This window comes from Cebus imitator, unplaced genomic scaffold (assembly GCF_001604975.1).
Source record: "Cebus imitator isolate Cc_AM_T3 unplaced genomic scaffold, Cebus_imitator-1.0 Scaffold359, whole genome shotgun sequence".
Taxonomy (NCBI): domain Eukaryota; kingdom Metazoa; phylum Chordata; class Mammalia; order Primates; family Cebidae; genus Cebus; species Cebus imitator.
Genome location: NW_016107674.1, coordinates 1262431 through 1274136, shown reverse-complemented (window position 1 = coordinate 1274136; position 11706 = coordinate 1262431). Strand labels below are relative to the sequence as shown.

The 11706-nt window shown below is 42.6% G+C and overlaps 1 protein-coding gene across 1 annotated transcript in view; it reads right to left on the bottom strand.

Moving 5' to 3' along the window:
• Positions 1 to 610: 610 nt before the first annotated feature.
• Positions 611 to 11706, bottom strand: part of GABRR1 (gamma-aminobutyric acid type A receptor subunit rho1) — a 39341-nt gene continuing 28245 nt past the window's right edge. Inside the window, exons 6-10 of the mRNA XM_017506805.2 lie at positions 11334 to 11416; positions 8309 to 8449; positions 4677 to 4829; positions 3066 to 3262; positions 611 to 2165 (exon numbers count right to left, since the gene is read on the bottom strand). Of these exons, the coding sequence (XP_017362294.1) occupies positions 1872 to 2165; positions 3066 to 3262; positions 4677 to 4829; positions 8309 to 8449; positions 11334 to 11416 (868 nt within the window). The 3' untranslated portion in view covers positions 611 to 1871. The remainder of the gene's footprint in view (positions 2166 to 3065; positions 3263 to 4676; positions 4830 to 8308; positions 8450 to 11333; positions 11417 to 11706) is intronic.

Sequence of the window (11706 nt, the reverse complement as noted above, 5' to 3'; positions counted from 1 at the left end):
GAGCTACAGCGCCCGGCCTTAAAATAACATTTTTAAATATCGAGAGTTAACATTTAGGAGTCAGGCATGGTGGCTCACGCCTGTAATCCAAGCACTTTGGAGGCCAAGGCGGGCGGATCACCTGAGGTCAGGAGTTCAAGATCAGCCTGACCAACATGGTGAAACCCTGTCTTTATTTAAAAAAAAAAAAAAAAAAAAAAATTAGCTGAATATGGTGAAGCATGCCTATAGTTCCAGCTACGCAGGAGGCTGAGGTGGGAGGATCACTTGAGTCTGGAAAGTAGAGGTTGCAGTGAGCTGAGAAGGCACCACTGCACTCCAGCCTGGGTGACAGAGTGAGACCCTGTCTCAAAAAACTAAAGTGAGAATGAAAAATTTAAATAGTTAACATTTAACTATTTCATCTATATCCCTTTAAGTTTATTCAAGTTTGCCAAAAAGCTTTCTTTTGGTGAGCTTTTATTGGAAATAATGGGAGATTACATTGTAATTAGGGTTTATGCAAATAGGTTTTTTCAAATTAGAATATAGTCCTGCATGTGTAGAAATATCATAATGTTCAGTATTGGTGATGAGTCAAATTAACTTTGAAATGAAGATGACATTATCATGTATATAATTCACTTTATTAAAGTGAATTTCAAATAAAACAAATGCTGTTTGGTTAAGTTTGGTGGGGGTTGATCTTTATGGTAGATATATAATGTAAAAAACTGTTTTTAAATGATACATCAAATTAGAACTCTCTCCTTTACCCCATTCCCTGATTTCAGTTGCCATTGGGCCATCCTTCTGCGTGGTATCTGGGCTGTGTGGTCTAGGTGATGGCATTTTTCTGGTTCATAGAAAATGCTGGTATTTCGAATATAAATGCAGATGTCCAGTCATGTCTTCCCATTTATTTTGCTTTCTGATGTTCTTTTTCTCTTAAGAAACCATGTAATTATTTCTCTATGTAATTATTCTAATGAGTTACAAGTAGTCCCAAATTATGTATTTCCTTGAAATGTTTATGTAGAAGAAATCATTCTCTACCCAATTTCCTCAGGGAAGATACCACATCACTGAGAAAGAACTTCTCTTTGAACAAGAACATGCTCCAAGAAGTTACATGAAGTGGTGATTATATAAAACAGGGAACATTTAAACACAAATTTTCTAGCCTAGTTACCTCTATGACACAACAGACAAAATACATGCATGTAGTCTTATCTTCAGAGTTTCTCTACCAGGGAAACTTTCACCAAAATCAGAAGCAATTGCACCAGTCTAAAGAGCGTTTCTTGTAAAGGAGTCAAACTTGTGAACCACAGCATGTAAAGAAAAATAATGTGAATATTATTATTGCCTTTTATTAAAATAAACACGCGGAGATGCATACAAAATAGGTAATAGGCTATAAACTGAAGCATGAGTTTCAGTCAAAGTGGGGATTTAGGTGCATGTGAGTTTCATGCAAATGGCCTTTAGGTGCTTCCAAGTCCACCTAGCCTGAAGAATATAATGACACTCGAGGAAAAGAAATCATTCAGTGAATAGCATCTAGGGTCTAACAGGTGGAACTAAACGTGCCTAAACACTGGTAGTGTGTTTTTCCAGGGGATCTGGGTAACAACTAACATCAGTTGCTGCAGTGTCATATGCCTGCAGCAGCTAATATAATGCTGCGTATTCAATAGATGGTTAATAAGTGCAAATTAAACCAGTAAGTGTCTTGTCAATGTAGCTTTGGAAAGCTGCAGAAGGGATAGTGAAAACATGGGTGGGACTTGGGATTTTTTTTAAAACCATATCCTTACATTCTTTCTCATTATACAGATATTTCTGTAGTGGATGCCATGGAAATGTGAAATTTATAGAATTACAGGCATCTAGGAGAAAATAGACCAGTATATTAAATTGAATAAAATGTATGCCGCTGGAAAGATTATCCTGGAGTATTTATCAATAGCGTGGGTGTCAATTCTCATGCTCACGTAGCTGCTTCTCTGACTTTTCCTCTGGGGGGAGCTCCTCTCTGAGGCCAAGGTCAGCTGTACCATCATCCTGTCGGGCTTCCCTCCGTTCTCTGGCATGTAGCTGTCCAGGTCGTTCACCTCCCCATCACTGTAGGTGCCATCCAGCATCACGGTGCGGGCCGGAGGTAACCCACTGGTGCAGGGCAGCTGCAGACACAGCAAACACACATTGGGCTGTGAGCTCAGCATCATCTCTCAGAAGCCCTTCAAAAGAAACCACATAGTGGAGGGCGTTGCCTTTTTCTAGTTTCTTGTATTCCTAATTTGGGATGAGGGTAGGTATCCATTTTTGCCGATCTAAAATCTACATACGGACTCGGGAAATATCACAATGCCATACCAAAGACCAACAAGAATGCTCATGATTCATAGATCACCCAGTTCTCCACGAGAGGACAAGCTGTTATGAACCCTTGGTAAAAATGTTTACAGATTACATTACTACAAGAGTGCTTGTGAACATGTGTGTTTGTCATGGGATGGGAATTGGCATTGTGGGGATAGTTTACTACCACACGGTTAGAGTTTGCTGGGGTAGATGACCATTGAGCTGTACACTGGAGGAGGAAATGAGAGTCAGGTGGGAGGGAAGATTACCTGGGACGTGGTGGAGGATGCATGAGGCTACATATGCGGGAAGATTTCCTAGAATGAGAAGTGTTCTTCCCCACACAGTTCTTTTATTACACCTTTATGTTCAAAAATAATTTGTTCCACCATGTTAAACTGTCATTTATTTTTCTCCTGGGAGTTTCTCACTAAATTATGAATATCACCAAGATGTTCCCTAAGATGTAACTAAGACCTGGCCCAAGTATGTGACAGGTGCAAAATAAATGTTTCAATGAATAAAAGATGTCACCCAAAGTCAATTTCCCAATGACTTGAAATACACCAATTTATTTGCTCTTCACAACAACCCTGTGAAGCAGTCAGAGGAGGGGGTATCATGACCCCGTTTTACAGAGAAGGTCTGCCCTGTCCGAGGTTCCAGAGATAGATCAGGCTCCATCCTGACCAGACACTAGAAGCACATGGCAAAGTCACCTTCTCCCGCAGCTTCTGTTCCTTCCGCTCCTGCACAGTGGTCAGGTAGTTGACGGCTGCGTACTCTAGCACGGAGAGGAACACGAACACAAAGCTGACCCAGAGGTAGATGTCCACGGCCTTGATGTAGGAGACGCGCGGCATGGAGGCATTCACGCCCGTGATGATGGTAGACATGGTCAGCACTGTCGTGATACCTGCAAAACACATGAGTCAGAAACAAGTGTTTGCTTGTCTTTCGCCAAACATGGGATGGTTTCATGCCCCTGCTCATTTGTCCCCACTATTCCCTCAGCCTAGAATATCTCCATGCCTGCTCCACTGTTTAGCAAACACCTACACATCTTTCAAGATTTAGCTTTTCATGAAGCTCTTCCTGTTTCTCTCCCCGGCATCCCCACCCTTTCACCCCTCTGCACAGGCTGTGTATTCATCATAGCACCTGTGTCACTATTCTTCTGCAAAGAACCCCAGACATTTTGGCATTAAAACATTTATTTCAATTCAATTTTTACAAAATAAGAGGTTGCATACATGAACGGGTATATGTTTCTTGTAACTACTGCTCCATCAAGGGGAAGAAGCCCATGAGATTAATTTTAATATCATGTCCTGGCTTTTGTTGTGCAGTCCTGTTGTCTTGGGCATGTGTCAACAGCTGTCAGGGCACCCCCAGCAGCCACCACCATGCTGGACCTGGCTGCCCATTCAGCAATGTCCACTTGAGGACTCATGGGTCAATTTCACTAAGGATGACGATGTTAACTTCATTTGCAGGAAACAGATTTTAAAACTAGGGTGTTTGTCTTTTCAGCACAGTAACTGTTCAAGCTATGGAACAACTGTTAGAGGACATGGCATCTGTCCATGGAAATTTGTCCAGGATTTCAAATTAAGCTCAGAACATTTGTTTGGCAAACATCAAATCACAGGGGATTGGGGTCATCTTAAGGGCCAGCTCCAATCCAGTTTCACTAAAATCTGGTGGGTCGCATTCTCCCCTGCAGCCCCTGAACTCTTTGAGTGATGGTGGTGTGTGTAAATGGGTACGACATTTAAGGTGAGAAAAACAGCTGATGGCAAATAGCCATAAGTGGAATGCTTATCGAGTAGAGATTCTCAGACTTGAGTACATAGAATAATTACTGGGAGAGCTTGTTAAAAATGCAGGTTCCTGGTCCTCACTCAGAGATTCTCATTCTACAGATGCAGATGAGACCCAGGACCCTTCGTTTTTAACAATTTCCCACAGAAATTCTATCACAAAGATCCCTTGAGCCACCATTTGAGAAACACTGTTGTGGGATATGATTCATTTTGCAGATGAGCAAAGAAGGCACCTAAAGACCAGGCTCACCCATCCTGAAACATGGCTTCAACAAGACTAAAGGTGGGCTGTTTGGATGGGCACCTGTAGAGTCCTGGAAAGCATTTTGCTACACAGATTCCTAATTATGGGATTTTACCTACAATAAATAACTCTTGAATTTTTCCAAGTCATAACACCAAAAGGGGTATAGAACCAATTGGAAAAGAATGGTTTTATCTGGGAAGAATTATTAATACCTATATTTTCAGATGCTTGGAATATGCACTTGAGATATTTCTTACCTAAGGGGACTCTGGCAGGCACAGCTCTGCGGTCAATCCAGAAGGACACCCAGGACAGCATGACCATCAGGGTGGCCGGGAAATAAGTTTGGAGCAAGAAGAAGAAGATGTGGCGACGCAACGTGAAATTAATGTACAGACGGTTGTACCAGCCTGGGGGACACAGGAATTAAAGGCAGTACACATCATGGCTCCTTCATAAAACACATTTTATTCAGGACACTGTAAGAGCTTTAGACACTCCAATGGAATCTTACCATGCCTATATAAGGTGAAAGTGAGAAAAATCATGGAACAAAGTGATTATACAGTAATACGCACTGCATGGGTGAATCTATCTCAAGAAACCTTTGGCCCTTATCTTGTTCACAAAGGAAACCCCTTGAAAAGATCATAAGATCATTTAAACTCGTTTTCTTTTTTGAGACAGGGTCTTGCTCTGTCACCAGGCTGGAGTGCAGTGGTGCGGTCTTGGCTCAATGCAGCCTCGAACTCCTGAGTGCAAGCAATCCTCCCGCCTCACCCTTCTGAGTAGCTGGTACCACTACACCCAGCTAATTTTAAATTTTTTGGTAGAGATTGGGTCTTGCTATGTTCACCAGGCTGGCCTCGAACTCCTGGCTTCAAGTGATCCACCCACTCCAGCCTCTCAAGTGCTGAGATTACAGGTATGAACCACCACCACGCCTGGCTCATTTAAACTCCTATTTCTCCTATTACCTGGTCTAGGGCCCAGCAACCTCACTGTCACCTGGGAGTTTGTTATAAATGCAGATTCCTGGACCCCACCCCAGACCTACTTAATTGGAACATCCATTTAACAATATTCTCTGCTGGACACAGCGGCTCACACCTATAAGCCCAACACTTTGGGAGGCCAAGATGGGAGGATCGCTTGAGCCCAGGAATTAGAGGTGACAGTGAGCTATGATCGCCCCACTGCACTCCAGCCTGAGCCACAGAGTAAGACTCGGTCTCTATTAGAAAAAAAAAAATGTGTGTGTGTGTGTGTGTATGTGTATATATATATTGCTTGCACCCAGGAGTTCGAGGCTGCATTGAGCCAAGACTGCACCACTGCACTCCAGCCTGGTGACAGAGCAAGACCCTGTCTCAAAAAAAGAAAACAAGTTTACATGATCTTATGATCTTTTCAAGGGGTTCCCTTTGTGAACAAGATAAGGGCCAAAGTTTTCTTGAGTTAGATTCACCCAGGCAGTGTGTATTACTGTATAATCGCTCTGTTCCATGAGAAGCACTGATTTTAAACCATCTCTTTGGGTTTCTTTATGGGGAGAAACATGCTTTAAGTTAAAAAAGAAAGTTAAACACAACATTCCATTTAGGAGCAGAGTGAACAATCACAGGTCCAGCTACATTGTAGCTCTTCTTTTGTGTTCCTTACAAGGAAAGCATACCTGGAGGAGTTAGAGAAAGTGAGGATGAAGGAAAGAAAAGGAAAAGGCCTTATATGCAGGAGATGCCTAGGACTGAAAACAAGATGGATGGGGACTTGGCAATATGAACTTGGAAACTTGGCATCCTGGGTCATTATAATGCATGGGACATGTCTCTGGTTACCAGCAAGCTACTGCAGAGGGACTGTCAGAATGCTGAGGGTCAAAAGAGCAGGGGTCCTCCAAGGAACCAACACTTTTGGTGATGAATAAGAAGATAAGATGTGCTGGACTGCAGTGCTATGTTGGTGCTCTCTCTTACAGATTAGAAAGACCATGGGGGGTACTTAAAAAGATTGCGCCCTCTGTGCGTCCATTGTACAAGATTTTAGCCACAGCAACTGCATGAAGATTTGAACAAAATCATCCTGAAAGATGCCTGGTGAAAAGAAGGCAAGAAGCACAATTCACAACTGCAAAGATATGGAATCAACCTGAGTGCCCATCCGCAGATGAGCAGATAAAGACAATATAGTATGTACACATCATGGAATACCACTCGCCCATAAGAAAGGATGAAGTAATGTCTTTTGCAGTAACTTGTATGGAACTGGAGGCCATTATTCTAGGTGAAATAGGAAGTGAAAAGCAAATTCAACATGTTCTCACTTATAAGTGGGAGCTAAGCTGTGGGAACACAAAGGCATGCATAGTGGTATAGTGCACACTGGAGACTCAGAAGTGGGGAGGGCAGGACGAGAGCGAGGGAAGAAAAACTACCCTTTGGGTATAATGTACACCACTCAGTGACAGATGTACTAAAATCTTAGACTTCACCGCTATACAATTCATCCATGTAATCAAAACCCACTTGTATCAATAAAACTACTGAATTTTTTTTTTTTTTTTTTTTTGAGATGGAGTTTCACTCTTGTTGCCCAGGCTGGAGTGCAGTAGTGCGATTTTGGCTTATCACAACCTCCACCTCCCGGGTTCAGGCGATCCTCCTGCCTCAGCCTCACGAGTAGCTGGGGATTGCAGGCATACGCCACCACACCCAGCTAATTTTGTATTTTTAGTAGAGACGGAGTTTCTCCATGTTGGTCAGGCTGGTCTCGAACCCCTGACCTCAGGTGACCCACCAACCTCAGCCTCCCAAAGTGCTGGGATTACAGGCATGAGCCATCTCGCCTGGCCTGAATTTTTTTTTTTTAAAAAGAGGCAAGAATGGAGCAAGTTAACCTCAAGCTCCCAGGAGAGAGGTCATGGACCATGACCTCAGGCAACAGGAGGGTGTGAGCCTGACCTGACCCTTGGTTCAAAAAAGGAACAACTGGGTCCACAGGGAACTGACCAGTTGTTCCTGCACTGAGACTTAGAAGAGAGTCACCAGGAGGCGCTATGCGAGCAGCATAGCAAGAGCAGGCTGGTCAAGAGTGGAGCAACCCCAAAGGGCTGGCTGGAGCAGGGAGAATGTAAATGGAGAACAACAGACCCGAATTATATTTGTTTCTTGCTGTTAAGGAGGGGGCTCGGATCAGCATATCATGGCTGAAATGCCAGTTACTAAGCTGGCAATGCGATTGTCTCAAATAAACCTACTCACGCAGCTTATGTTTTAAGTCCTTACTGATTTTTTTAGGTTATTACTCTGATGCATTGGTAGTATAAAAAAAAATCACTTCCATCTACTGCTTGCTACCCACTAGATAGACTTCACTTAGGATGTCTGTCTTTAGTTTCTTTTCTTTCTTTCTTTCTTTTTTTACTTCACTTAGGATGTCTGTCTTTAGTTTCTTTTCTTTCTTTCTTTCTTTTTTTTTTTTTTGAAACAGGGTCTCACTCTGTCGCCCAGGCTGGAGTGCAGTGGCGTGATCTCGGCTCACTGTAACCTCTTACTCTAGGGCTCAAGGATCTTCCACCTCAGCCTTCCAGGTAGCTGGGACTACAGCGGTGAGCCACCACACTTGGCTAATTTTTGTATTTTTAGTAGAGACTGAGTCTCGCCATCTTGGCCAGGCTGGTCTTGAACTCCTGAGCTCAAGCTATCCACCCACCTTGGCCTCCCAAAGTCCTGCGATAATAGGCATAAGCCACTGCACCCAGCCTTTGTCTTTAGTTTCAAATATAAGTGACACTGCTCACTTGACAACCAATTCAAACCTTTCCTATAATAGAGGGTGAACCTCTGAGGCCAGGCTGAATCTGCCCTCTCAGCCCTCACCCCGCAATTACCTGTGCTGCTGTAGAAAGCCAGTTTGGTGGTGGTGTGGAATTCCTGAATGAGGAACTGGGAGAGTGAGATTCGTTCATCTGTCTTTAAGGAGTCGTTGCCTTTTTTCCAGTACAGCATGAGGTCATCTTCTGTATAGGCATCTGAAAGACAGGAGCCAGCATCAGACACAAAGTGGTGGCAAGACAGGATGGTCTGTGGGGCTACGTGGAACCTGTGTCCTGACTTCCTGCACTGACTACTGGGATTGTGGTATGATAGTTTAAAAAACAAACCACAGTCTAAACAAAGCAAAGCAATATCCCAAAAGACACATCTAAGTCTCTTTACTCTTCCAAAAGTCATCAGAGCAAAGTTCTCAACCCCAAATGCTCATAACTGCTGCAAAAGTTTCACCCTGCAATTCAGCCTGCCATTTATTAGGTTAAATCAAATGAAATTGCTCTTTTTGTAGGTCAGAAATGGTTAAATATTGGCAACATTTCATATGACTCAGCCTTATAAACTAGGAGTAATTTAGCCTTTTCCTTTCTTCTTTCAAAGTGCAGCGACTCATCAATTAATGGCAAACACCTATAAACCCTATCAGGTAATAAAGGCTGCATTTTAGCAAGAAAAGATCCATAAAGAGACAGGAGTGGGACAAGTTCCTTCTCTGTAAGACTCTAGTCACTCCTACTCAGGGTAAAGTTGAAGTGACTCCATGATCATCGCGCTTTCTGGTGCTGCCATTTCTCCTTCTCTCACCTGCTTCCGGTGAACTCCCAGTGAACAAACCTACCTACAGCCTGAGCATAACTGAGGAAAAGCTTCATGGCACTGCCAGTCCAGTCTGCTTATGTATAAACAGTTCCTTCCAGGAACTATTTTATTCCTGTTTTCTAACTCTTGACCTGTGTGATGGTCAGTTTCATGTGTCAACTTGGCTTGGCTATGGTACCCAATTATGCAATCAAACACTAATCTGTAAAAGTGTTTTGTAGATGTGACTAATGTCTAAAACCAGTGGACTTTAAAGGGGATTTTCCTGGATAATCTGGGTGGGCCTGATTCCATCAGGTGAAAGGTTTGAGGATAGTATGCTAAATGAAATCGGCCATTGCAAAAGACAAGTGCTGTATGATTTCACTTTTAAGAGGTACTTAGCGCAGTCAAAATTACAGAGACAGAAAGTAGAATGGTGGTTGCCAGAGGCTGGGGGGAGGGGAGGTGAGGATGAGGGGTTATTGTTAAACAGGTACAGAGTTTCAGTTTGGGAAGGTGAAAAGAGTTCCAGAGACAGATGTTGGTACCACCATCATAATGGTTGTATTTATGTGGTAATGTAGTACATAAATACTACATGAAAATTTTAAAATGCTGTGCATCCAAACATTATCAACAGAGTAACATGCAACCCACAATGGGAGAATATACATTGGCAAATGATATATCCAATCAAGTTTCAAAATCCTTGTTTTTAAGGCTGAACACTCTTCCACTGTATGCATTACCACATTCTGGGTATCCATTCATTCATTGATGGACACTTGGGTTGTTTCATATTTTAGCAATTGTGAATAAAATGCTATAAATATGAGTATACAAGTACCTTTTCAAGACCTTGCTTTCAATTCTTTTAGTTATATATCCAGAAATGGATTTGCTGGATCATATGTTCTTGTTTTAATTTTTTTTTTTTTTAAGAGATGGGGGTCTTGCTTTCTTACCCAGGCTGGAGTACAGTGGCACAATCATGGCTCACTGCAGCCTCAGGCTCTTGGGCTTAAGTGATCCACCTGCCTCAGCCTCCAGAGAAGCTGGGACCACAGGTGCCAGCCACCACGCCCGACACATATTTGTATTTTTTGTAGAGACAGGGTCTTGTTATGTTGCCCAAGCTGGTCTTCAGCTTCTGGGCTTAAGTGATCCTGTTACCTCGGCCACCCACAGTGCTAGGATTACAGGTGTGAGCAACAGTGCCCAGTCATTGCTTTAATTTTTGAGGAGTTGCTCTCCGCAGTGGCTGCACCATTTTACATTCCTGTCCACGAAGTGTAAGGGTTCTAATTTATTCACAACCTCCCAGCATTGTTTTCTGTTTTGCTGACAGTATTCATCCAGTAAGTGTAACTCATTGCAGTTTTGGTTTGCAGTTTCCTAACGATTAGTGATGATGAACATATTTTCATGTGCTTCTTGGCCATTTGTGTATCTTCTTTGGAGAAATGTCTATTCAAGTCCTTTGTCCATTTTTTAAGCAAGTTATCTGTTTTGCTGTTGTTGCTGTTGTTGAGTTTTAGTTGTTCTCTTTATATTCTGGATATCAATCCCTTATCAGATAGATGATTTGCCAAAATATTCTCCCATTTGTGGGTTGCCCTTTTACTGTTTTGATAATGTCGATACACAAAATTAACAATTTTCACGCACTCTAATTTGCGTGTTTTTTCTTTTGTTGCCTGCACCAATGGTGTCTTAGGGCCTGGTTTTTAGCTTTTCCAGGACATCTGTACAACCTTCCTGAAATCCCTTGTTATGCCTGAGAGTCTCAGCCACCACGGGAACTCACAGTGGCAGTTCCCTAGGGGGCAACTATTGTCACACTTGTTTTGGCCAGGAAATCTTTCTTCAGCAGAAATCACATTAGAAGAGCAATAAAACATGTAAAAAATGAGCTTTCTAGATGAATTTGCATGTGTGTCTGTGTGTGTGTGTGTGTGTGTGTGTGCTGGCGAAGGGCTTGGAAAGAGACCCATATTCACTTAGCCCTCTGCTTCCCCTCCTCAAGCAGTTATCCTGATTCAATAGAACAAAGTTTGAAGCCATTGCCACAGGGCATTAAAAAGATCAGTTATGGCAATGGAAAGTTTTAGTCCCAAATTTGTTCCTGTTACTTAAAATTACCCTAGACCTAGCTTCAATCTAAAAAATTACTTTAAAAGCATTGTCGTGAATAAGGAATACACACTGTTCCCGCAGTTGAGAGTTAGAGGTGTTCAGAATTATCAGAGGTTGTGTGCTGACCCTGGGCACAAGTCTACTCACAGCTTTCAATTTCAAGAGAGCACGTTTGTGTGTCCAAGGGAAACCGGCTAAAGTCCATGTTGCACATTGCAGTTACCGTAACCCTAGGGCCACAAAGACAAAATTGATTTATTCAGAGCCTGCAAAAGACAAGTGCAAAATGACAAAACAGGCGGAAATGGCCTCTGCTTCCTTCCAATATGATAACTGCCTCCTTCTCATACTTCAAAAGCGATGTGTCAGGATTTAGACACGTAGCTTATGAGTGATATCCTCACTGGAGCACTCTTAGGCATTTATGTTTAACCCAAGGGTCAGTGTGAGGCAAATAGAACGTCTCTGCTAACTCCTATCACATTCAATCATTCTAAAGAAGCAATGGTCTCAATCAATA